We start from the raw sequence: 26,360 nt of genomic DNA, 5'->3' as shown, positions 1-26,360 counted from the left end.
TTCTATAGACGGAGGCCTGGTGCAGGATGGATAGTCTGGAGATGGTCTTTCTCTTGCGGCGGACGGGTGTGAGTGGGAGTGAGAGGGGAGGACGGCACATGTGATACTGGCGACGTTCGAAGAAAGCATTTCTCTCGCCGCAAGAGTAGGTCGGCCAGGATGCGGCCTACGCTCTTGATCAGCACGGTGCAGGTGCGTTTTGGCGCGATTATTTCACTCCTTTTTTGCAACAGTAAAACCTGTACCTTGATGATCGATATGGGCAAATATCTATTTTCTAGTGCCATTTCTAATGTTTATTTTTATTTTTCAAAGACGTAAACGATGAGTTACGGCTTACATAATAGGATAAAAAGGAATTATTAAAAGAGAAACAACCTAATAAGTGGTGATGCTTTACGTGATACGAATAATAAATATTCTATCACCAGAATAATATAAAAATAAAAACAATTAAATTAATTTTAATAATCAATTGTCAAAGTGTTGTCAGGTTGGCAGAAAATTCGAAACAGTGAATTTTATAAATCACGTTTGAAACACTGACTTTTGAAATTGTCACCGATTGTCACATTTGACAATTTAAATTTAAATTAAACATGTGTCTCACTCATAAACATATGCAACATAACCTCAATAATGATCTAGGGGAAATTGAGATAGAACTGGACCAAATGTCAATGATTTTTAATATATAGTTTGGTCTTTTTCTCTATTTTGACACTGACAATTGATTATAAAAAAAAACGGACTATAAGTATTTGAATGCAGGATCCATCTTTGAATATGGTATTTTCGAAGCATTTCCTTTTGGACTTTTATTGTGCAAAACTTGCAGAAAATTATAATTTCATTGTTGAAACACTATTATTTGTCATCATTTGTTGTCCCTGACATATGTAAAAAGTAGTATATTATGTTATTAGGAGCAAAAATGAAGTTTTATGTGCTGAGGCTGTAGTTTGGCTGCCAAACAAAGTGCGGCAGCAAACCAGCCAGTGAAATAAACTCTTTATAGAATGCAAGCATGGTAACGGCAAGCGTGCTTACTCTAGTGCTGTGCTTTTGAGATATGTTGAGTGTCGAAAAAAAATTAATACCTCTGGAATAATGTGTCAGTTCCTTCATTGGGTGATTGCCTCATTGCTTGTACAAATAAAAATCTTTTAAGAAATGATACATGATATCAAAGACTTCTTGTCTTAATGTCCTTACATTGTACCACAAAATTAGAAAATTTTGATCTAGATTAGATTAGATAAAATTAATTCCAGTAAACACTTTGTCGAACATATTCTTCAGAATTCTCTATTGTTGCTTCTTGCAATTACACCAACAAAGTTATTGTTGTTTTGTTGAAGTAATTACTTCTTCTCTGCACCCATTTGGCGAACAACTCATCTGCGAAAAGCAGACCGCTGCACTTTGGAGCCCATAAAATCGCCAATTTGTCGATTAATTGCTGCAAATTTGCACAATTAGGCGGCGCCGCAGTGCGAAAAGTGAAAAGTGGGCTTCAGAAACGCGTCTGCAATAATTTCGACTTATTGAGGTGCAAATTAAATCCGAAAGTAATTGCGCGAGAAATACGCAGTCGATGTAAATTCTTGCAAACGACCAAATCTCTAAACATGCCTAATTATCCACTGTTTAACTATCATTTAATCTGGGTGAAAGTGTTCACTAATCATTTTATAACGTATGCACCGGAGCGTTTCGTATTACATCTATCACTGGAGATAATGGCCTGGGGAAGTTTGGTAGCTCCATCACCGACAACTCCAGAACAATAGACTTGTCTTGCTTTTCCGCAAAAAGAAAAAAATTCCAAACTCCAAGATGAATGAAAAACTTTCCAGAGACAAGTCTTGGATGTTTCAAAGCAGGTTAATATCTCAAGAAATCGAAATCATTTCGTACGTGGAACACGTCGGATATGTGTTTTCTAAAAAGAAATTCGTGGTAATATGGATATGGGCGCATAGATTTGAATTTTCCTATTGAATCCTGCATCAATTAGAATGAGGAGTTCGGGGGCTCATTAAATTTGCACGGCTTGTAACTAATTAGTTCGTTTTGTATTCAAATGAGATGTGATTATGACGTTTTTGGACGAGGTGTTTTACTAATATGAGACAGTTCACAGAGGAGTTCACATGACGGAGAGCGAAAGTGAAAATCGACAAATAAATAAGAATGCGACTGTGAATGCAAACAAGAGGATGTCGCCAGTATTCATTTTTCTGTTTGATCGATTTTGATTTATTCAAAACAGAACTGGATAAAAATGTTTTCAAATCGTGAATTCGTGTTTTCAATCGATAACCTACTTTTCTAAATCTGCTGCTCCGGTTTTGTGTGCAATTAACTGTCTTAATAGATTTGCAGTAGAAGTGCATTTCTTGTTTACGTTTTGTGGGAGTAGCTTTAAACGTGGAAATGTGAATATGTGATTTATTTCCGTGTTGTAAAGACAAAATATTAGTCATGAAAGAAATTGTCGAAAACGTGACAGAATTCTTCACGATTTGGAAACTTCTTAAATTTAACTGTGTTGACAGAAGCTCAAATATTTTCTTTTACAAATGCTTCTGTTGCTTTCGTATTATGACATACTCCGCCCACGTGTCAGATACTTGGCATTCGTTCTTGGCAATAACACAATGCTACAAGTAAATACAAAAAATAAATAAACTGTAAATTGTAATGGATCTCAAAGTTTTTTTCTGTGAAGCTATCGGACAAACGTTTGTTATGAAGAATTTCATTTTCTGTCCGAACCAGCCGACCATGTTTATGACGACGTTTACCAGGTTTTAACGAAAACTGTTGAATTATTTTGTTCTTAATAAAAGGATGACTAAAAGGACATAGAGGAAGAGAAATTATCATTTTAAAAACTCCACAATACATGTATCGGATGTTCATTTAAATATCCGATCAAAGTTGGCGTTGAGGAGTCTATTGTGAACGCACCACTCATGTAAAAACGTAAGATTTAAACAGCTGATCCGTGATCCGTAATCCGTAGTGCGTTCACAATCGACTCTTCAACGCCAACTTTGACCGGAAATTTAAATGAACACCCGATAGTATAGAAAAACTGAGAATTTAATTTTTTTAATATATATTTAGTCTTGAATGGACGACTCTTTCACATTTCGTAGTGATCACGAATTAATAATGATTAGTGATTACGAATACAAATTACAACATTAGAAATATTTTTAAAATATCTGCACTTTTTCCAGGAAACGCTGATGCATAATTTAGAAATTTACTTTTACTGCCAAATCGAATCTTCTTCTGGCCTCTGGTGGTCCTGCAGCCGAGATAATTTACCCAATTAATTACTGTTGTGTCGAACCAGCAGAAGCGCTCTAATCCAACGTAATTACAGCCAATCCAAATGTGAGAACATTACTTTTCTATCAAATATGGGTAGATGAAATCAAAGTTTTTATGGGAAAGCCGGTAACTACGTCCTGAGAATGCGTTTTTTCAACTCTTGTTCAAGATTGCGTGATTATCACCTTAGCGTCTCTACATCTTGCGAATTTTACAATTTGTACCTGGACCCACTCCATTCTCTCAAGCGACTTTCCATTATAGCTGCGAACAATAAATTGTTATTTTGTCATTTTATTGTAAAGGCGCGTTGTTCTTAAATGTATGTTGCGGATAATATAAGGTGTTACTAATGTGGCATTATCACCACTTTCTTTGAGCGAAAGGAGCTGGATTGTTGCAGGTTAAGCTCGTACACTTGATAGAATTGCCCATGAGCATCCAACATCTGGCTCTCAATTTACATTCTGCAAAATTTTTATGTTAATGTTTAAAAACTGGATCAGCAGGCACGAAACATATGGCTGATTTTATCGCGATAGATTTCTCATATCGAAAGACTCATAAGTCATAATTTTTACGCACTTTTCCCGAATATAATTACAATAAATTTTTGCGAAAAGATTAATTGTGACGCAGTGACGCACTTCAAACTAATTACACTTCTTTAGAAGTGTACAATTTGGTGGTGCAAAATGTTGGCGCACTGGTAATTTCAATTTTAATTAATTAAAACGTTGGTCAAAGGGGTTCAAAAGCCGTTCCATCAAATTATCAGCGTTTGCGAATTCACGGTTCGTGTTGTGACCACACTATGATGTTGTAATGTTATTGCAGACTGATATTAAAAAAAGATTATACGAAATAAAAACTTTTCACGCAACGGAAGCATAACCGGTGAAGATTTGTTGTATTTTATTCAGTTTCACTTTCGTCGAATTCATTTTCTGGACACTTTTTAACAAGAAAACTTTCTTTTTGCGAAAATAAATGTCAGGTCTGAGTCGCTGCATGATGATTTTATTGCCTCAGACGAGCAAGTGTTCAGAGAAAAGTTGCATCTAAAACATAAAAACGATGAATGATATTTAATTAATAATTAATGATATCCATAAACACGCATTAAATAGAAGCATTCTTCTGCCAAGTTTAATGACAAGTAAGTGTGTGGTGGGAAGAGAATGATGAAGTGCCTCGTATTAAGTATTTCTGGTCAAATATTTTCATTTAAATTTCATTTATATTTTTCTATTTCTTTACGAAAACATGGATCTCATATTAATGAATGTGTAATGTGCTAATGTGTATCTTCTTGGATCCTCGCTTCAGCTTCATGCGATTGCTATGTGTAAGGTTGGTTGCTTACCACACAGAAAGTGCTAATTTGTTCACATATCAGAAATTCAAAACAAATTTTACTAGCGTGAATTAACAACAATACAAGTACTTAAATGCACAAAGTGTTTTAGAGAAGTGCTCCAAATGTTGGCATCCTTCTTGTGGAAAAAATTATTATACATAATTGGCTTTTGGTTTGACATATACGGAGTGATCAAGAATGACTGAGTCTGTTGGTAACAATGAAATTTAGCAAATTTAAAATTTACCAACGAAGGTTAATTTTTGTAATAGTATAAACATAACCTGCATTACCAAGAATGTTTTTAATGTCATCTCAAGTTAAAAAATCCGGTCAGTGCGTGGTCAGTGCCAATTACTAGACAAAAATTACCAGTATTTTCAATTGTTTCATTGCCAACAGACTCAGTCATTGTTGATCACGCTGTAGTATTTCAATTTGAAAATCGGGTAGGCTAACATAAAAAAAAACCAACAAAAGAAATTACAAACATTTATAATCACTTGGTGTTTTGGAGCACGTTTTACAAATAACTCATAATTATGACATAAACAAGCTGCATTGAGAACACCCCTATTATGCAACTCATTAAACTTAATAAGAGAGTGGAAGTCAGTTCCTAAGATACAAAAATCATGACGGATATAGCAAATTATTCCCTACTCTCGTGTCAAAAATGGATTACTCCCTAGGATTTAGGGATATTCGTTACTAGGTTGCCATAAATTTGGTTAGGTTGGAGGCTATGTGGTTTCTGGTGACAAACAAAAGATATCCCAAAAATGTAAGACAGCAAATTAATTGTAACAGTTGCAAATGACTAATTTCTCGCTAAGTGATAGATGATTTTTCGTTTCACAATCAATTTTGGTTACTGGCGGCATATTTATTGGGATTTAATCTCTCAATTCAAAGTAACCAACCTTAGGCATTCAAAATAACTTTTGAAAATTCTAGTTACACACAACATGAAAAACGTTATTTCCCTAAAGTTCGAATTCTAGGGAGTAATCCATTTTTGACACGAGAGTAGGTAAATAATTTTTAAAAAAATTCCCTAGGCAGTTTTCATCAAAAATCAAATAAAAATAAAAAAAATAATAATGAAACCAATTAAAATGAATACATAATATGAATTAACTACATATATAAGTAGTAATTATAAGTTAACATGTTTGGAGAATAAAGAATAGTAAATTTCATTTTCTTTTTATTGGAGATTGGAACGTACCCCATTGTAAAACCAGACGTCACGTGACAACTCATTAATTTCATTGTGTCAAATTTTTGAACTGACGCTGTGTTGGGTAAAGAATTAGTAAATTTTTTCTATAATTCACTTGATTTTTCTATTTTTTTCAGTACAGAAGAATCTGGGACCATTCAAGTATGTGTTGTATGTTGTATGTGTGATTTGTGATTCAAAAAGTCACATTGCTCCGCATCTCTTGGTTTCATCCCAGAGAAAATATACTAGTCTGGGCTTAAAGGTAAGTGTAGTAATAAAACGGAGTTGCAGGTTTAAAAAATGTAAATATACAAGAAAACATGATTTATTCAGCGTAACCCAAGCAATTGTGCAGAAATGTGTGTATGGCGTGTTGCATACGTTACGGTTCTAAAGTTTACTTATTAACTAATAAATTTCTATAATAAATTGTATTCTCTACAGTTAGTACAATTAGCAAAACATTTATAACTCCACGAACCTTTTACCCATATATATTCAAAAAAATCTTTATTCGAGAAAATTTATTTGTTTCGTAATCCAGTAGCTAACGACGTAATCACGGTTTTCTTGCTTTGGTATTTTTATATTATGAGTTTGTGGAGTGTTTTTTTTTGGCCAATGATCAAAGTCTTTTCATTAAAGTTTTTAGGGTTTTGCATGTTTTTATGGGTAATTAAAACTCGATTTGGGACGATTCTTATTTATTTACATACAGTTCATCATTTAACGTACAAAATCTACGTTAAAAGCACACACAGTATATTAAAAGTTACTATAATTACGTTAATATACATTACTGACTACAAGTATTAAATACTAACAATAAAATAAATACTAGACTTTTGTGGGACTAACCGCAGAAATGACACATGACGCATGAAACTGAATGAAATAAAACTGCTGCAGACTACCCTGAGGAACGTCCTAATAACGGTAACCAAGAAAGCAAAAACTTGTGCACGATGAAACCTTCCCTAAAATGAACCGGATTAATCCTACGTGAGAAATATACATGAATGGCAATTTAAATATCACTAAAACACTCTTATTTGTGGCTCTCCCTAGTGATGGGTTGTCCGTGCTCGTCGATTTCCTGCGATGGTCTCAATGGGGGCATAAATCCGTACTCTACCCTCAAGTTCGAGTTGAAGTTGGAACGAGCGTTCCTGAACTTCCTGGTACCGCCTTGGTCGTTTGCGAATCTTGGCGGAGACAAGCCGATGTACTCGTCTTGTGGGATAGTGTAGTACGCGTTGTTGCTGCTGAAACTGTTTTGTTGGTCACAGTCGTGGCCTGGGGGCAAATATCCGTTGTTTTGTTGGACGTTCTGTTGAGGGAAAGGTGGAGGAAGGTACTCGCTCTGCAACTGCGCGCTCTGTTGCAACTGGGTGTTCCGCAGCAACTGTGCGTTCTGTTGCAACTGCGCGTTTTGTTGCAACTGCGCGTTTTGTTGCAACTGCGCGTTTTGTTGCAACTGCGCGTTTTCTTGCAACTGCGCCCTCTGCAACTGCGCGCCCTGTTGTTGCAAGTGCGCGCTCTGTTGCTGCAATTGTGCGCTCTGCTGTTGCAGTTGTTCTTGCTGTTGCAAGTTGTTTCTCACAGCTGCTGAGAGCGTCTGAGAGGATTGTACCAGTTGGGACGTCTTCAAGTTGAACACTGGAGCAGTTTGGTAGGTTTTGGCCACCGGGAGGATGTATGCTTGCGCCACTGGTACCGGTACTTGGACAGGGTACGGTCTGTCGATGTAATGTGGTACCTTTTTCTCGACGATTCTGTCAACGGGCACCTGCCTCTCGATGTACTGCGGTACCGGTACCTTTTTCTCGACGATTTTTTCAACAGTCACCGGTACTTTAACCTCTACGGGAACGCGAACATGAACTGGGTATGGTTGTTTTACAATCTTTTCGACGATTCTGTCAACTGGGTACGGTACGGGTGTAGCTACTGGTACCCGGACAGGGTACGGCCTGTCAATGTACTTCGTTACTTCAACAGGGACGGGGACTTGTTTTTCGACGATCTTTTCGACAGGGTAGGGTTGAGGCACGTTGACTCTCTTTTCCACCACTTCAGTCACTCTGACTGGTTTTTCCACAATTTTCTCTACCGTTACAGGATACGGGACGCGTTTCTCTACCGGTACTCTCACTTCGACAGGAATGTGAACTGGTACTCCTACAGGATAAGGGTTGTTGACGATTTTGGTGATTCGCTTGAGTAGTGGCTTCTCCACAATTTTGGTCTCATAGAATGGGACCGGTACCTCTTTTTCGATGACTTTTTCGATCACAATCGGACTGATGGTACTACTGACCTGCTGAATGGTCACTTGTTGTTGAATGCCTTGCGCTTGCTGTTGGTCAGCTTCTACGACGATATTGTCGTCAATAGACCCTTCGGAAAATTGTTGCCGTTGGAGTTGGAGGTTGTTGCGTTGTTGATTGTTCTGTTGTTGGTTGTTGCGTTGTTGGGGTCTGGGTCCAGGGAAAGCCAAGAGAGTCTTGCCCAACTCTATATTTTCTACAGCTTTGTCTTGGACGTTTCCGGATGGGCCTTGTCTGGTAGAAGCCTGCTCACCTACACCGATAGCACTAGGATTTTGAACGTATTCAAACTTGCCCAAATAGTAGGGCAAGCTTTTTTGCACTTCCACAAGGTAGTTGTTTCTCTGGGCACCACCTTCAAACCTTTGATTATTCGAGTTTTGCAACTGCACTCTAGAGGCGACATTTTGACTGCTTTCCACATTTTGCAGCTGAATTCCTGCCGTGATCGGTGCCAAGAAGTTGGTACTGACTGGTCTGGGAGTCACCAACAACTGCGAGGGTTCGGTCACCCCAAAAGATTTAGCAGATACAGTTTCGAGTGTGTTGGCCGTCGTAGAGTATACAGCTTCTCTGGCTTCTCCTCCGTTCAAATTCAAATAATTTTCAGTACTCGACACAATTTTTTCGTCGAAGTCTGGGACAACAATCGGTTGGTTGATCAAACTGCTCTCAGTCACAGTGATCAGATTTTGGCCACCTTGAAGTCCGACAATAGCCCTAGCGGTACTGCTTTCAATGTTGGCATCGAGAGCTCCGTTGATGTTCAACACGTCCTGTCCAGAAACTAGATTCCTTGTGGTTTCAATCAGTTTGTCCGAATTTTGCTGAACTTGCACGTTGTAGTTGGGTCTTCTCCTCCTCCCCACAAGATTCAGTCGGGAACCGAAACCTCCAAAATTTGCTTGGGCCAATGAACCTTCGTTACTTTGCAACAGCCCTTGCGAGCGTTGAAGGCCGCTGCTTTTTGCGGCTTCGAACAAGGCGGAGTTGTCGAACTGTCCAGATTGTTGCGAAATGACCAGATTGTCCTGGATCTGTTTGCCGCTATCTTGGACTAGATTAGTTCTAAGAGAAAGACTTTGGTCCTGAGACAGTTGCTGTTCTTGAGGTAATTGCTGGAGGAACAATTGAGTGGGTTGTTGTTGAGTTTGTTGAATTTGGTGCGAAATTTGTTGTTGGACTTGCACTTGTTCGATCTGGGGCTGGGCCAGTCTTTGTTGGGCAGCGTTCTGGGGTTGTTGATGAGAAATTTCTTGCTGCAAGAGTACTTGCTCGAGTTGAGGTTGGCCCAGTCGTTGCTGCACGGAGTTCTGTTGGAGCAATTGAGAACCGTCTTGTTGGCCAGCATTTTGTTGGAGGGAGAAATCTTGCTGAAGCGACTGTCTCTGAGAGAGTTCCTGTTGTTGAGAAAGTTCTTGTTGGAGCGACTGCTGTTGAGAGAGTTGTTGTTGGAGCGACTGCTGTTGAGAGAGTTCTTGTTGGAGCGACTGTTGTCGAGAGAGTTCCTGTTGAAGCGCTTGCTGTTGAGAATTGTCTTGTTCGAATAGTTGTTGTTGGGAACCGCCTTGTTGGAGTAGTTGTTGTTGAGAACCACCTTGCTGGAATAATCCTGGTTGAGAAACGCCTTGTTGTTGCTGTACCAGTCTTTGAGCTTCTTGACCAAATCCTTGTTGAGATTGGCTGCGTCCAAGACTCTCAACAACAATCGAATCCGATTGGTCCAACACGTCTTGTTGCGCTTGTTGAGATTGTTCAAACAGTTGTTGAGACTGTTGTACTTCTTGTTGAGGTTGTTGAATCACTTGTTGAGGCTGTTGCAAAACTTGTTGCGGTTGCTGTTCTTGCTGTTGAACCAACTGTTGCGACTGTTCCACCAAAATCTGTTGAGGTTGCTGCACCACTTGCACCTGCTGCTGCACCACCGGTTGGGCTTGTTCCACTACGATCTGTTGAGGCTGTTGTACCACGATCTGTTGGGGTTGTTGTACTACGACGTGTTGCGGTTGTACCGCCACTTGGGGTTGTTGAGTTTGTACCACGACTTGAGACTGCTGAGGGGCAACTACCGACCTCGCTGCCGCATTTCCTGCTGCACTCTTGCTGTTGATGGTGTCGGTGACTTGTTGCTTGGGAGATGTAGAATGGGGTGTGAACTTGAAACAGAACGTAAATTGGCAATGTCAGAAGAGATCGCCAGAGGAGTGCAGATAATAAGTACCTTATTAGACGCCAGAGCTTTCACAGCTTCTACACCTAATAACAGTTGAGTTCTTGTTTTGCTGTGAGGCCCGACGTTGCTGTACTCGATGAAAGGATGGTAACCCCAATCGTCGGCGTAGTACTGGACGCTGTGGGTGGAGTCGGCGTTTTGGACGTAGTATCTAAAATTACCAAGTTGACTTTGTTAATCTGTTGCAAGAGCGGATGTCGGTCATTTCTTTAGGGAGATTAAATCTGTTAGTTTTTAGACGTTGGAGAAATGTCCACGTAATAAGTACCCGTGGAGATATCATCGGTTCTGGTTCTTTTTTCAACAGCTATAAATCCCTTTAAATTAATCCATTATGGTTTTTATTGCCCATTAAGGCTAACAATGATCAGATTCATGCTCAACAATTATTTTTACTTTTACGACTCGATAAAGACCAGTTTGTGTGAAAGGCAAAAGGTATCGAAATCGAACGAATTTCATTGTGGAATTACGACACCGTCATCAAATAAAAAGATTTCGTGGCAGAAATGAACAATTTTTGAGATCGTTTGGATAAATTAAGATTTTAACATAAAAATTAAAAAAATCATGAAATGAAGAAAAACTGTATTACAAAAAATAGTATATGTCAATCAGAGTAGAAGGTCTTTTTGTGCTTCGCCCAGTTGCGACCTCGGCTTCGTCTCGGTCTTTAATCTCTAGGCTTAGCACAAAAAGACTCACTTCTACTCTTAATTAATGATATAATCTACTATTTTTTAAGCTATGACAATTCTTGTTGAAGCATTATTTATGTTATTATATGTTGATTGAAGAAAGTGGGAACAGAACGTAGAATCCTGGCGGCCACCCATCCAAATAATAATCGCGGTCAGCGTTGCTTAACTTCTCTATTGTCAGTATTATTTTAATTGAATATTGTATAAACTGTTTTAATTTATATTATTCACTTGCAACTGTCCATTTTCTCACGGTATGCTAATATATGCTATAACAGATCAATGCAAACCTGTTGTGAAAATGCAATTTGTTCGATTATTACACCACTTTGCATTATAACAACTTGATCGATGAAAACAGCAGTTTGTTGTTACAACGTTTTAAAAATATTGCTTTTTAATGGTTTCACGCCGGCATTTGGAACTGTTAGGAGCAATTCAAATGACAAACAGTGTGTTTTATCGGTTATTGCTTAGAAAACATTTTTACGAGCTGTTTTCTTCCATCGTTAACCAGAAAGAAACCGAAGTTATCGAAAGTTGTACAAATAAATATTCTTGTACCTGCCAAGAGCGTAGATGCCGTCTCTTGCTTCCAACTTTCCATGAGATGCTCCCTTTCCATCTTGGATATTGTAACCGTACTCGTACTTCGGCGGGTTCTGCAACAGACAAATGAATTCACAACTGACAGACATCGCCTGGAGCTTCCGCCATCCAGAGACTTTTGTTTTTATCACATCTGATCTTATCTCGGGAGCAACAACGAAATCATTCATGTCATCGGTCTGACTACCGCAGCATAGTTCACTCATGCAGAAAGTAAGAAAAGTGTTATCATTTTGCTTATAGGTCGTAAAATTTTATGGTACTTTATGTAAAAGATCTTGCGAAGCTAGTTTCCCACTAGCAGGTAATATTAAGTAGGATTATACTGTACATTTTGTATATTTGCATTGTACGGCAAATGACACGCTTCAAATTTTTTACGACCTACAACGAAAATGACAAAAGTATAAAGTCGTAACAAATGACAAATAGTTATTTATTGGTTATTTGGGGAAAAACCGATTCGCAGGATGCATTAGCAGGAAATTTAAATCGGAAACATCCATCAAGTTCGATTTGTAAAAAGCAATTTCTATCGGAATCCGTCGAAAATATTCCGATGGCAATGAGGTCGGTGCTGTTTACTCGAGAGGTAATCTGCAGCATCCGTTTTCGTCGTGCAAGTTCCTATTTGCCGATAATTTACGATCGGTGCCTAAGCATTACCTATTGATCGTGTGAATGAAAATTATTGTAATTAATTAGCCAATTCGCCAAGAGGAGACGAGTAATTTGGCGTGGCTAATGCGAAATGGCTTTTTTTGATGTGCAAAAAGTCCATCTTCTTATACTCACTTTGTGTGGGTTGCTAATTCAGTTTTTTTTTAAATCTTCTACTCACTTTTTCTGGAGCTTCTGCTGGTTTTACATATCCAGGGGGCGCCTCAGCGTTTGCACGTATCAACGTCAATATCAGTATTGACGTAATCTGCAAAAAAAATGATCGTTTTAGTTTTTTTTTTTTAGACATTGGCCGTCAGTCAGGATCAAACGTTTGAAGGAACAAGGCCAAGTTCTGCGTTTCGTAAATCGCGGACTTGACAAATTGCCGAAATCAATCAAGAGGGACTGATTTAAATGTTATATAAATTGACGGTCGAGCCGTGCAAAAACGTATTTGCCGATTTAACTATGCCCAATTAGGAATATTAAATTAATTAGAGTTGGCGTGTTGCAATGATTAGCGAGGAAACTTGAACTTGATACCAGTTTCTTATACGGTTGGACCACTTTTGCGCGTATAATCATTCATAGATTGGTAGAGAACTCGTGTAAGTTTAGTGGGAATGAATTGTAATTTAATCCGAAAGATCTAGGCCTTGCGGTGGACCACTCAGGAAGAGGGAAATTTTGACCGAAAATGCTAATTAAAGAAATTGTCATTGAGCACACGAGATACAATCGAGACGGGTCGAGTAGATTTTTAATTACAGTTATTATTATTAAGATTTAAGTGGAGGTTAAAAAAATTATAATTAATGAAGATTATGGTTGATTATAATTTTCATGTACAGTTGGTTGCAAAAAAAAGGGATACGAAAATTTTCCTAATGTAAATTTGGTTTTGTCCATTTGTCAATTAATTGTCTACTTGACAATACCTATCAAATAATTTTTTAAAATGTCATCGAATTTTGACGTTAATTCTAACCTATCTTTCGTAAAAAGGTTTCACACTATGGAAAAATTGTTAAAATGTGTCAATTTTATTCTGACAGTTCCCTTTTTTTTTGCAACCAACTGCACTATGGCGGACAAAAAATTTCGTCGACAACTGTCATTCCACTCACGTATTGACATATTGTGTCAATGTTCCTATGGGTGACAGTAATAAATAAATGTCAAACTTTAATTTGCAGACGTCCAATCATAATAACAATAAATTTGTGAAATGACAGGAAAAGGATGGACGAAATTTTTTGGCCCCAATAGTAATGTACACAGCAAACTCTTACAGTTTTTCAAATTTCACTTAGATCAGATAAAAAATTAGGAACATATCTCTTATAACTAGATAAGATAAAGGCTGAACTATCGAATAACTACGGACTATACAGAGTGTACTAAAAATGGCGCATAATATTTGTTACGTTGAATACCAAACAAAAAATTTGAATTTGGTTTTATACGAATATTTTTTAAATTATTACTAAAATTACATATTATCAAGAATGACATTAATGACAATCCTAGTTACTTTCTGACTTTACTCAAGTTCGAAAAATCACTTTGGCTTCCTTGCGATGTTGCAATAGATTCAAAATTTATGAGCAGCATTTAAAAGAAATTACAAATTAACCAATAATCAAAATGGTAAAACTAGTGCTGAAATATTTATTTTACTTGTTGAGTTATGTGTTATTGATGCTACTGTGCCTTCAAATAAATTCACAATTAGAGTAGACTGTGATTTATATATTTTGTCTATTAACGGTTGGTAGACTTTTTCGCACTGACAGTTGTCAATAGTTTTATGTCACAATGAACAATAAACACATGTACTGTGCTGTCAGATGTCACTGCTGTGCTATCTTTAAAAATTGGATGTTGCCAACTTCATAATAAAATCACAGCCTCCTCTAATTCATTTGAAGGCACGGTATTTAAATGTACTTATTTCTTCATTACAATTGAAGCAAGTTTCTAAGTTTCTAAGTTTATAACTCCATGGGCGGAGGGATTAATAGTAAATTGTACTAGAGTTGTTTTGCTTCTATTTCATCATAGAATCATGTGATGTCATTATTATGCGCCATTTTTAATACACCTTGTATAACCACAGGACTAGTATTTTTCTATAAAGCAAACTATCAGTGCATTTTTGTTAATTTACTAAACTTAAAGAAATCTACTAAATTAGGAAATCACTTCAGTTTTTATTACCTGGTTGATGCTTGAAGAGTTCATAGAAAAAATATTTAAAAACATTTCTACGTTGTACAAAACAATTTTCGAATAATGACATTATGAAAAATTATGGCAATATAGAAAGAGTGAGAAAAAACTTCAATAGTAGTGTAAGATTATTAATTAGTAATAATTCATTAAAACCTCTTTTATGTGATTTAATTGAGCAATAGAAGGAAAAACCTTCATTGTGACAAGGAAATAGATTTAAATAACGTGTGTACAAAAAAAAATGAAGTAGGAGGACAACATAAAATTAAATAAAGGGCAGAGAGAACAGAAACATAGCTGGTACCTTTAATAAATAAATTAAAACTTGTTACAAATTCAAAAATTTATCACAGATTGGTTGAGTTATTTTTTTTTTTGATAAAATTGATATTTTCGTGTTTTATAAATATCAAAACGAGAATTACAAGCACAACAAAATCCGTGGCAGATCAAGATAAATGCAACAAAGTCATGCTGGAAGTGTTACTGTCTTCATTACTCGTGAAAAGTGCTCACTGTTGTTGGTACTTCTTTGTTATGCTAATGTATTATTGATACTGTTGCAGATAAATATGACATATTGAATGAGAAAGGACGGGGAGTGTTGTTCGGAATATCTCTCCTTAACTGGACGTACATTGTAGATCTGTCTAACACGAATTTTTTTTAGCAACTATACATTTTTCAAAAAGCATATTACAGTTACATAATAGGATAATTACCTTGCTCATATTATGTAATGATCTAAGAATTTTAGAGGAGGCTGGATAAAAATTGGATTATATAAATAGAATGGAAATCAAATGCAGCAGTAAATCAATAGTAGATTATGTCATTAAGAGTAGAAGTGAGTCTTTTTGTGCTAAGCCCAAAGATTGAAGACCGAGGCGAAGTCGAGGCATTACATAAAAATCATATATTAACTAAACTATTTGGTTTTTGAAACCAAAATATCTTGTGAATTTCTAAAAACGACAACATTGTAAAAATCAGTCTTTTTTTAAAATCATATTTTCTACTCCTATAAAATAATACGATTATAACATATGCGTGGCCTGTTAAGTAATGTTATTCTCCACCCAATGCTGTGAGTTAGAACTCATTACTGTACGGGTTGCGACCAATAGTAAAATTCAATGTATGTATTTGGAAAGAAGGAAAAACGATTTTTTTGAAAATGCGTTTGGTTTGATATTGTTGTTTAGTGTTTTTTAATATTGTTCGGTTCTCTTTTTTTAAAATTATATTGTCTACTCCAATGAAATAATACGATTATAACGTATGATTTGCCTGTTAAGTAATGTTATTTTTCACTCATTTCTGCGAGTTATTGGAACTCATTACTACACGGGTTGCGATCAAGAGTAAAATTGTACTTATCTGGAAAGCATGAAAAGAAATGAAAAACATTTTTTTTAATGCGTTTGGTTAGACATTATCGTTTAGTATTTTTTGATATTACTCGGTTCTAGACCATTTAAAAAAATATTACAAGATAATTATCTCATTACGAACGCTACATAAAAAGTGATTTATATCTTGGAGAAATAAAAAACGAATCAGTAAATTAGACTGAAAAAGGCAAATCTGCAACGTACGTCTAGTTACTTTTAAGGAGAGATATTCCAAACAGCATTCCCCGTCCTTTCTCTTGAAATATTTCGAATTTATCTGTATCAGCAGCAGCCGACATTAGCATAACAAAGAAGTACCACCAACAGAATTTTTACATAACAAATCAATTCACCACCAACACGCGCCTTAATGAAGCCAGTAACATTTTTCGCGCGACTTCTGTTGCGTTAATCTCGATCTATTCTTTTTCGTTTTCTTTGCATACTTGTGCTTTCTATTTCCTGTCGTGCGGCGTCTTCCGAAAAAGCCTCGAAAGAGACATCAGCAGCGACTTTTTCATTTTTCAATTTCTAGCACATTCCGTTTTGTGATTTTCTCGTCATTTCCGCACCCCGCCGGAGATGCAATTAAGCAAGTAACGACGTGTCTTTCTTGACCAACTTCAGTTGTTTGCGTGCCCTTTTTGCCGCCGCCTCACTTGTGACAGTTTGTTGATCTCGAGGCCTAGTACCAGTAATCCAAATGCAAATGTACCGGCTTTTTCTGAATGAAAAAAATTGCAAAAAATCGAAACAGTGAAAGGGAAAGTTCAAGATCAAATCTACTCCACATTTTTACAAGTCGTGCAGTAATTAGTCGGTTAATGTAAGCAGCTTTCGGATTTTTCTAGATCTGGTAAAAAATTGTTGTAGTTGTTGGGTTGGATTTGGAGCAATTGCAAGGCGAGTCAATTAAAAATTAAAACTAATTACAATAATCCAGATTGTTGCACAATTAAGCGTTACAAAATTGATGTTTACTGACATTATCAGAAAAATCGTTCTGGTATTTCTTGTATTAGGCGTCGAGTGGCCCAGTTCGGACATGCACCCGAAAAGATTTCAGAGCCGAATATGGCAATCGCGCCACTGACATTCAACCGAATTGCTCAAGAAAATGGAGAAAAATCCGTGTTTACGTAACGATTTCCCAACTGGTTCACTCTCGAAAGTAAAAGTTCAAGGTGACGGCCATCTGCTGGAAAAACTAATCTCGTATTTCTTGTATTTCGTGCCCGACTGGATCCATTGTGAAAGCGACGGGTCCTGCGGAGACCCTTGAGGGACGCCGCTCACCGCGAATGGGTGTCGAGTGTCGCTCGTGGTGATGGTGCGAGCGTCGCGACCCTTGAGGGACTCCATCCGAAAGTCGTGCGCCGAAACCGTGCCAAGGTGTTCAAGTTCAAGTTCAAGAGTTCGTTTCTTTTCACCGTTCTAATGGGGGAGAGGCGCTTTTTTTGTCAAAAAATGAAAGTAAGACCTGCCAGAAGAAACGCCGACGATGGTGATTAGGGGCTTGCATGCGCACGTCAAGATGGCGGTGTCGGCTCAATTAAAGCCGCTGACGTAACACCGATTCGGGATCCTGATCGAAACCATCACTTCTGATCGGAGCTAGATGAAATCGCTTCAATTAATTTATTTGCGGCAAATTAGAGTTTATCTTTCCAGTTCATTTATATTCGTTCGGTGTTACGCATCTATTTGTAGGCCAATAGAAATACTTTCATTCGAGAATCACATGACGACTACACAAAGTCGCGGGATCTCTTTTTACATGAAATTAATTTATGATAAATTAGCGTAATCTAACTGCCGGCTCGAGAAAGTTGTCGATTTCTTCCGAAATGGCCGAAATCGTCCTCGGGTGTTATGTACAGGCCGTAAACTCCTCTTTACGAGCACTTATCGGCGTAATCGCGCGCAAAGAGCTCTGCCAGTGCTTTTTCTTTTGCGGCGGTGCATCCGGCATGACATGCAAATCCGTTGAAAATAAAACTGTTTATCTAGGTTGCCCTAGTGCAGGCGTAATAACGGCGAAGAGATCCTGCCAGAGTAATTGGACGAGAATCGGAAAAGCTCCTGGTTCCACGGTGGGACAGGAAGAACGGAAAAAAGTGCACCAATCGAAACCTGCGGTCGAAAAGTTGTAATTATCGTCGGCCGAAACCGCAAATGGCGTCTCGACGTGGCTTAATTGATAGAAACAGCGCAATTAACGAAATTAGATAAGTGGCCAGAAGATGTGTTTTTTCGTGTTATTTATGTTTTCTTTTCGTGCTAATGAGATTAAAAGTGTGTAACCCAGATTGGACGGCGCACCGGTGAGAACTGACGATTGTGGCGGCGTTGATGATTGTGTTTTGGTCGATGGGAAGGAAATAAAATTAAAAGTGGAAGGTTGCAGGACTTTCGATGTGGGAACGGGAGAAATGGTGTTGGTGAACAATGCACGGGGATTTACTGGTGAAGTTTTATTGGTTAGGTGTCTAGTGGGACACCTCGTCAAAAAGTGTGGGACCAATTGTGTGCAAAAGAATAATGATCGAGTAAAAGCGCTTTATTGCTGTCCTGCGACGAAAGCAAAATTAAGCACAAGTGTTAAGTGCTTCTAAGTACTTTGTTTGAGCCACTTAAAAAAATCTTCGGCTTGTGTTTGGACTGTTCCCTTTAGTTATACTTGATGCTGAAATCGAAAAATATTTTTCACGGTCCTGTCCTTAATTTCTGTTATTATCGTTTAATATGTTTTTTCCAACACCCCATATGTAATAGGACAAGAAGTATGGTGATTTTAAACAAATAAAGTGGCATATAAATCACTAGTGATCTAAAAGTCATATAAGTCAGCAGTGATGTAATAGTAGTTTATTTAACGAGTTTGTGTGGAAATTGGGCTTTTTTTGGCATGAGTGGGCCAGTTTAAAACGCTCAGCCCCTTAAAAGCTCCAAATCGCTTAAAATCTCTAAAATTAGCTTGACGTTTCGTTTTGACAAGTTGTGACATTTATCAAAATCCGTTCACACAGGAGAATTCTCAAATTCTGACAGTGTCGAACAAAAAAAAAATTTTTTGCTATGGTAATCGGCATCAAAGCTTGAACTGATTCTCGCATCATCGATCAAATGAATTTCTCAAATAAAAATGTCACAATTATCATCATTTTTCAACGATATTCTGGAGGTGTTGGATAAAGTAATGTTTGGCACAAGTGTGTTAGCGGCTATAAGTCACCTGACTAAACTAAACTAGCCGTTTTCAATTCGTGGTGTACCTGTTTTTTCGCGTGACTCATATGCCTTGTAACACACAAGTACCATAAATAACTATTTACTGTTACAGTTGCTTCATTTTGATGTAGTAAACTACTCTAGCCAATATAAAAATGAACTCTATTTCAATGAGTTTTTTCTATTAAGTATCTTTATATTTTCATTTAATTTTTTATTACTCTCGAACCGCCATTTTCATTTCTACTAAATACGGATTATCAAAAAATGTTTCAAAATTATTTCTCCTTTTCTATTGAGCGATTTAACCATCAACGAGTGTAATTATTTTATTAAAAGTTTTCAATAATGGGTTAACCTTTGAAAAGATTTTAGAAATAGGGATAGTCTATCAAGAAACATTTTTTTTTCTTTATTTTAAGGTGCTTGTCAATATTCTTATTCTATTTTTTATTTTTTTTTTATTTTTATTTGTTACCTATTACTTCTTATTCAACAAGAATTTCGGAAATAACTTCCCCAATTCTTGAATCAAGACGATTACAAATAGATTAGACGTGTATTTAGAACAATACAGGGTGTTATTGAAATGCGTGACCAAATTTTAATCACGAGCTACTGGCTTCATGTAGAACTCGGAAAAAATATTTAAAAAATTCTATGTCAAAAAATAAAATGACATTTATTTTTTGAGCTACAAATTTTTTTAATTGCTTTTAGTCTTCTACGTTATCCCACAACCTCCTAGGTAAAATTTCGCCACATTTTAAAAATGCAACGTGTATACAGGGCAAGTCACATAAGGCTTATTTCTTAATTTATTTTGTACGCAACCAAAAATACTAATGACGCTGACTACTTGATACCATTTATAATGTGATTTAATTTAGTAATCAACGTAGGTATGTAATTTGGCTAATAATGTCACAATGACGTTTTCCTGTTCTAATTAATGAAATCAAAAATTAAATTCATCAACTGTCATTTTGACATTTTTAGCCAAATTACATACCTACGTGGATTACAAAATAAAATCAGATTATAAATGGTATCAAGTTGTCAGCGTAATTAGTATTCTTGGTTGCGTACAAAATAAACCTTATGTGACTTGCCCTGTATAATATTTTATAAAATAGGAAATTTGCTTTAAAACAAGGAAACCGCATTGGTGTACGTTTTATAAAATAGGATAAACAGTGTGTATTTTTAAAATGTGCGGTTGTGGGACAACGTAGAAAACTAAAAGCAATTTAAAAAAATTGTAGCTTAAAAATCAATGTCATTGTATTTTTTGACGTAGAATTTTTTAAAATATTTTCTTCTACATGAAGCCGGTAGGTTGTGGTTAAAATTTCGTCACGCCTTTCAATAACACCCTGTATGTAAATAAGTAAAAACAGATATCCGAGAACGTTATTACAAAAGAAAGTGTTGGTTATTGTATTCTGCTTTGTCTTTTTTATTTAGAAAATATAATTTTATAATAAGTTAGCAAGTTCTATTCTTATTTTATTTTAACATTACAAAATATTACTAAAAAAAATCAAAAATCAACATTTGGAGTACTTGATTATTTAAAGAAAAATTACTGTTACGAAACTATTCCAAAATTGTTTTAAAGTAAAAAAAGAAGAAACATGAATGCTCATGTGTAGATTTTTTTAGCTTAATTTTGTGGATTAAATACATATTTTTCAATTATTATTTTTTTTTACAGATGGAACATCGTTTGTTTTCATAAAATTAAATTTTATAAAATGTGATTGTTTTTACATCATTCTCATTTGCCAATTTTCCTTCAATGTAGCCTTTTTTTGAGGGCGTATTCTTTCGATTTAGGAAATCACTTATTCCCAATTTTCGTATATTTGTAGTAGATATTCCAAATAGCAAATTGAATATAATCTGAAGAAAAATCTCGTGTTAGACTACATTATTTACCTCGTTCCCAGAAAATTGAACAGAACATTGTGGAATAGAACTAGATAATGGAAATAATAGTTTTTGGCAGCAACGTTTCGAATTAAATTAGCAGAATGGAAACTAGTCCATCCACCTGAAAGTGCATCGATGTTATACAACAAAACAGAAATCGCAGCCGAATTACATCGCGACGATTTAATTTAATCTGTAACCTGTAATTTACCGGTGCCTCAAAAATTTTTATTATCTTGCCCATTATGCAACTGCCCAGTTGCATAAGGAATGCAAATTAGACCTGACTGCACGCTCTCCTCGTCCACGATTTTTTCCGCAGTTTTTTCCAAAAAAAATAATTTCCACGTTTCGGTCGCGAACAATGCCGCAATCGTCGTGCTCATCCACAAAGAGACAAGGTGAAGGTTGTGTCTCGGATTCACTCACCTGCACCGACAGCAACATTTCTCTCTTAAGTCCACTTCACACAGCAGAGAACTATCACTAACAACTAGATACTGGTCGAGACCGAGACTGAGGCTGCAGCAGCTGCAGAGAGATGTGTACGCTGTTCGCGACTGATCTCTTTTAGAAATGTATCAGAATTTCATCTGATTCCTTACACAAGTCCTTTCACCTGCCCTGCCCATGTTCCAAACAAGTAATTGCACGCAATACAGGGTCCAACCAGGACCGTATATCAATTTGATAACACAACGTGAACTTGTTTTCTGACATTTATGCAAAAAAATTTATTCCAGAACAGACGGCCATGTAATAATAATTGCTCTCCAGATACGGACACTCTTCGCTTCCTAATTTGTGCTTTATGACGTTCCGGAGCGTCGTTATGCAATCCATAATCCAGGTCCTGGGACGAAACATTTTTTTATATTTTTTTTATTTTTAGAATGTTCAGAAAAACATTTTTTCAAATATGCAATACAGTATTTGGACAAGAGAGATTCTTTGGACTGAATCGATTTTTTAAATAAATTATTAAAAAGGCGCTTTAAAGAGAACAAAAATTGTCGAATTTCTATATTTCTTGGGGGATTTGTATTTTATATTTTGTATATTATTATTTATATTTTGTAAGGTTTTAGAAAAGAATATTTATTTAAACAAAACTTTAAAATCCTTTTCATACTTTTTATATCCTCTATCTCTTCCTTTTCCATTTTTATTTTGTAAATTATGTTCCAAGACTTGTTTCTTTGTATTTTGTGGACTTAAAAATTATTTTTAAGAAAGTATTTGTAAGACATTTTTTTATCTTGAAAAATTGTTCCCATCTTGAATCGTGTGGCCTCTTTTATTTCACGATTGAGCAAACCGAGTTGTTCAATTAAATTTTAATAGCGAAATGCATAATCGACAAGTCCGTAAAAGTCTCGGATGAAATTTATTTAATACCTCGACTTAATTAAACTTTATTATAAATTATAGAGTAATCAAGGAAATGGAATTTGCGTTTGTTGGAGATATTTATTGCAAGTGTATGAATGTTTAATTGCTGGATTAAATTGTGGTTGGTTTACAAAATCAATGAACAATTTTCACGGAAAGTAAACACGTTAAAAATAATAAAAAATCTCGAAATAATGTACAATGAAGAACAATAATAGTGTTTTGCTTATTGCTAGTTTGTTACTTAGTCTAGTTTACAACTGCCGACTTAAATTATACGAAACTAGAAGTGCTGAATTTTTCCATCAAATGTAATTTTTTTGTTTTTTTTCTTTTGTCTGTATTTTTAAAATGCATTCACGTTGTTTTGACATAATGGGAGGCCATGGAAAATTTTCATTTAATTTGGTAGTAAAGCTGTCTGTTGAATTAGGTTATGGTTTTTGAGGTTATAAATAGCGTCAATGTCTAGTGCATTGTTGTCAGTTTTACTAGTTTACAATAGAAGAATACTCGGACATCGCGGAAATTCAGCAACATGTTTTGTTTATTTTGATAGGTCCGCCTATTTTAATTTTTTGAATTTCAAATATGTTTTCTCTACTTTTTTTGTTTTAATAATGATTTTTTAAAACTAATTTTTGTTCTTAATCTCTGTAGTCTGTTTATTATTTTCAAGTTATGTTTGATTTTGTGCCCTCTTTTATTATTTACTTTTATTATATTTTGTTTCTATTTAATGGCCCTATAAACTTTTAGTAACGTACAATTTTTTTTTTTTGTCCTATGTCTTAGTTCTGTTATTTTGCTCTATACTTTTTTCTACAGTAATTTTTTTATTCCAGAAAGTATTACATATATGTTTAATAACTGACAAAAATATTCTTCTTTTTTAATTATTTATTTATTTTAAGAGATTTATGCTAAGAGCTTTTGTCTTTGGCTATTTACGTCTTTTAAAAATTTGCTTACATTTATTTAGTCTGAAAGCTTCTTTTTTATAGTTTCTTTGTTTTTTTACATTATATTGTTTTTTATTTTTCTTTATTCTATTCTTTTATTTATTTTCTGTTTCTCATTATACAACATAATGTTTTTTTGCCTCTACCATTATAATTTGTTTAAAAATTTCCATTTTAGTTTTATAATTAATTAAGAACAGCTGTGTCACTATTTCCTGCTGTACATACTTTTTTTTCCTGTTTGCACTCCGAGCAACTCTTTTCCTTACTGTTTTACTTGCAATCCACATCTCAGCTCCTGCTTTGTTCATTTTTCGACTGTGACCAGGTGTCAAGGTATCCTCCGGCTCTCTCTCCATTCGTAACATTCCCTAATGATGAGCACTTTCACTGCATCCTTCGGCATCGTACCGGCAATTACTGCATGTGTGCCTCGAACCCGCCGAAAAAACGCACCGTAAAAACGAAAACCTGCAACTGTGTTGCAGGATCTGCACTTGTAAAACCACCATTAAGCGTTATTACCGGAGAAAGTTTTAAACGATGATTACGACGTCGAGGTGCAGTTCCCAATTTCGACGGCGACTCCGGCAGGAATTCGCCGTCCTGCGAAAATCGAAATCGATTGTAATCAATGGTGAGTGGATCCGTAGTAAAAAGAGACGGAGGCAAGGTCGGGCCTCGGGGGTCCTCCGAAAGAAAGCCGGGCGCGCCCATGGCTCCAGAGGCGCCGCTGCTGGGAAACGCGTTGCACAAGATGGAAAGATTTTCGTGTTTGGGGCGATTACCGGACCACAAAACTCGGATTTGGGCGGTGCAGGATGTGGTTATCGAAGATCTTATCGGAGGCTATCTGGGCCAAAATGGGACGGTTTTGTAATCGGTCTGGACGGAAGAGCGGCGACGTTGTGTAATTTTGGGTTTTTTAAAAATAAATGTTGAGAGTGCGAACGGTGTCGACGCCCATGGTGGACGAAAATGGATGCTTTCGTTCTAGTCGGTGCGCTAGTTCTTGGCACGTGGATGGTCATCTGTGCTCGTCTCTCGCTTTTCGGTTCATTTCACTTTTGAAGGACGTCAAATTCGAGTTGAAGGTCTAAGAAAACGAAAAGGAATTCGGTGGCTGGCTTGATTTATCGAGACGAATTGTTCGAGCAGCAGGAATTCGAGCGATTTCAATGATGCGGCACGGTGCAAGAAATGCTCGAATTCTTTTCCTTGTAATTTTGGTACCAAACGTAATACAACTGGAAGCATAATTAACATGCTTTTATAAACTGTCAATTATTGGTATTATCTCAATAAATATGGCAAATTAATGATATTATTATTAAAAAGAGGACACGGCATCCAGGCCGGACTTATTTGTCGTTACGGTTATTTCTAACAAGTACTGATAATTCCTTTGACCGGGCTATTTTTTGTATGTTATCATTTATTTTTGCAATCCGCCCACTTTTTACACGAGATCCAAATCGGAGTTCGTTCATTATTATTATTACCGTTAAAAAAGTAAGTTATCAAAGTTTAAAAAAAGAGAGAAATTTTCTGAATTTTTCGTTTTCAGAAAAAAATTGTAATTAATTGACAAACAACTCTGCAAGCGAGTAGGTAAAGGATAAAAAAAGTGTATATAACTTGTTTCAATATGCGATGAATAAAGTAAGAGGAAAAAAGGGAAGTTACATAAATCAAACGCGGAAGTGACAAGTGCAAAATAAATAACAAACTTAAACTCTGAAAGTTAATTTAGTAATAAGCAGGTGCGAGGAAGAGCCCGCAATATGCAGGGGGTCAATTGTGAGTAGCAAAATTTTTGAAAATCAAAAGTAAAAAATGCACAATAATTAGGTATTTTCCATTTTGGAAGATTTTGAATTGTTCCCAAACTGGTCGTAGTATGTCGTGACCCCTCAAATCTGTCTCTATAAGTCAACTTTCAAAATCCAATAGCACACCTTACCAGTTTTTTTTGTGCAGGACCGCTCAAACGTTAAATTAGCCGATCGCAATCCATTACGAAGACTCGTTAGTATTTTCTCACATTTATCTTTAATGATGGTGCCTAATGCTGCTAAACAAGTTGTAATTAGCCGATTAATGTATGGGAGGTACAAGAACAAATAATTTCATTTACCTGCCTAATTTGTATAACGAAAGTGTGTTAATATTACAATACACATAATTACAGTTTAGGTGTCAAAATCCTTTCAGTTGAAAATGGAGAGAGAGTCTAATTGTTGTAGATGAGTGTGCGTTTTAAATTATTGGGTGCAGGATCGAAAATGACATTTTTCATGAATTATTGTTTTGACAGAGGCTTTGTCTGGGTAAGTGGCACACAGTGAAGTGTGTAAACAGTATTAAGGATGCAAAGAAATACAAAACGAGCTCGAATTTGGATTTTTCTTTGTAAATTCTTGATTTATTTTTTTGAAAAATAACCTGTACATATTGTTTTCTTCGATACCTCCCTAGAAAGTGAGTCTTCATAGTAACCAGTGGGTGAAGGTTTCTCTTCCGTTCACTTCACTTTCGTCCATCGTTTTTCACTCACTGGTTTTCATTCGCTCGTAAATTTTTCCAATTCTTACTGATAACGTAATTTTGTTTTTTAGGTAACATAACTCTTCATCATCCACTTCCACAATTTCCACAGCGTGGAATTTGCCATTTTATTGACGTTACAGGAATTTTTATTTAATTTTTTTTCCATAGCAACAGATCCGTCCAAAAATG

General features: G+C 36.2%; 1 protein-coding gene across 1 annotated transcript; it reads right to left on the bottom strand.

The window, feature by feature from the left end:
- Positions 1–6,623: 6,623 nt before the first annotated feature.
- LOC138141475 (putative uncharacterized protein DDB_G0271606) lies at positions 6,624–21,857 on the bottom strand. The gene is made up of 5 exons (XM_069062184.1): positions 21,697–21,857; positions 12,651–12,737; positions 11,765–11,862; positions 10,488–10,650; positions 6,624–10,422 (listed from the first exon to the last, which is right to left on the bottom strand). The coding sequence occupies exons 1-5, from the start codon at positions 21,712–21,714 to the stop codon at positions 6,985–6,987; spliced, it is 3,804 nt and encodes a 1,267-aa protein (XP_068918285.1). The 5' UTR covers positions 21,715–21,857; the 3' UTR covers positions 6,624–6,984.
- Between the last annotated feature and the right edge of the window lie 4,503 nt (positions 21,858–26,360).

The sequence above is a fragment of the Tenebrio molitor genome, chromosome 1, assembly GCF_963966145.1.
Source record: "Tenebrio molitor chromosome 1, icTenMoli1.1, whole genome shotgun sequence".
Taxonomy (NCBI): domain Eukaryota; kingdom Metazoa; phylum Arthropoda; class Insecta; order Coleoptera; family Tenebrionidae; genus Tenebrio; species Tenebrio molitor.
The sequence above is the reverse complement of the archived record's forward strand: the minus strand, read 5'-3'. Positions and strand labels throughout refer to the sequence as shown.

Excerpts from the sequence above, each read along its gene's own strand:
- LOC138141475 (XM_069062184.1), bottom strand. Across the intron at positions 10,651-11,764 it reads GGCATCTACGCTCTTGGCAG|ATACTACGTCCAAAACGCCG; the intron begins GTACAAGAATAT and ends TGGTAATTTTAG. Across the intron at positions 10,423-10,487 it reads AAGCTCTGGCGTCTAATAAG|TTCACACCCCATTCTACATC; the intron begins GTACTTATTATC and ends TTCTGTTTCAAG.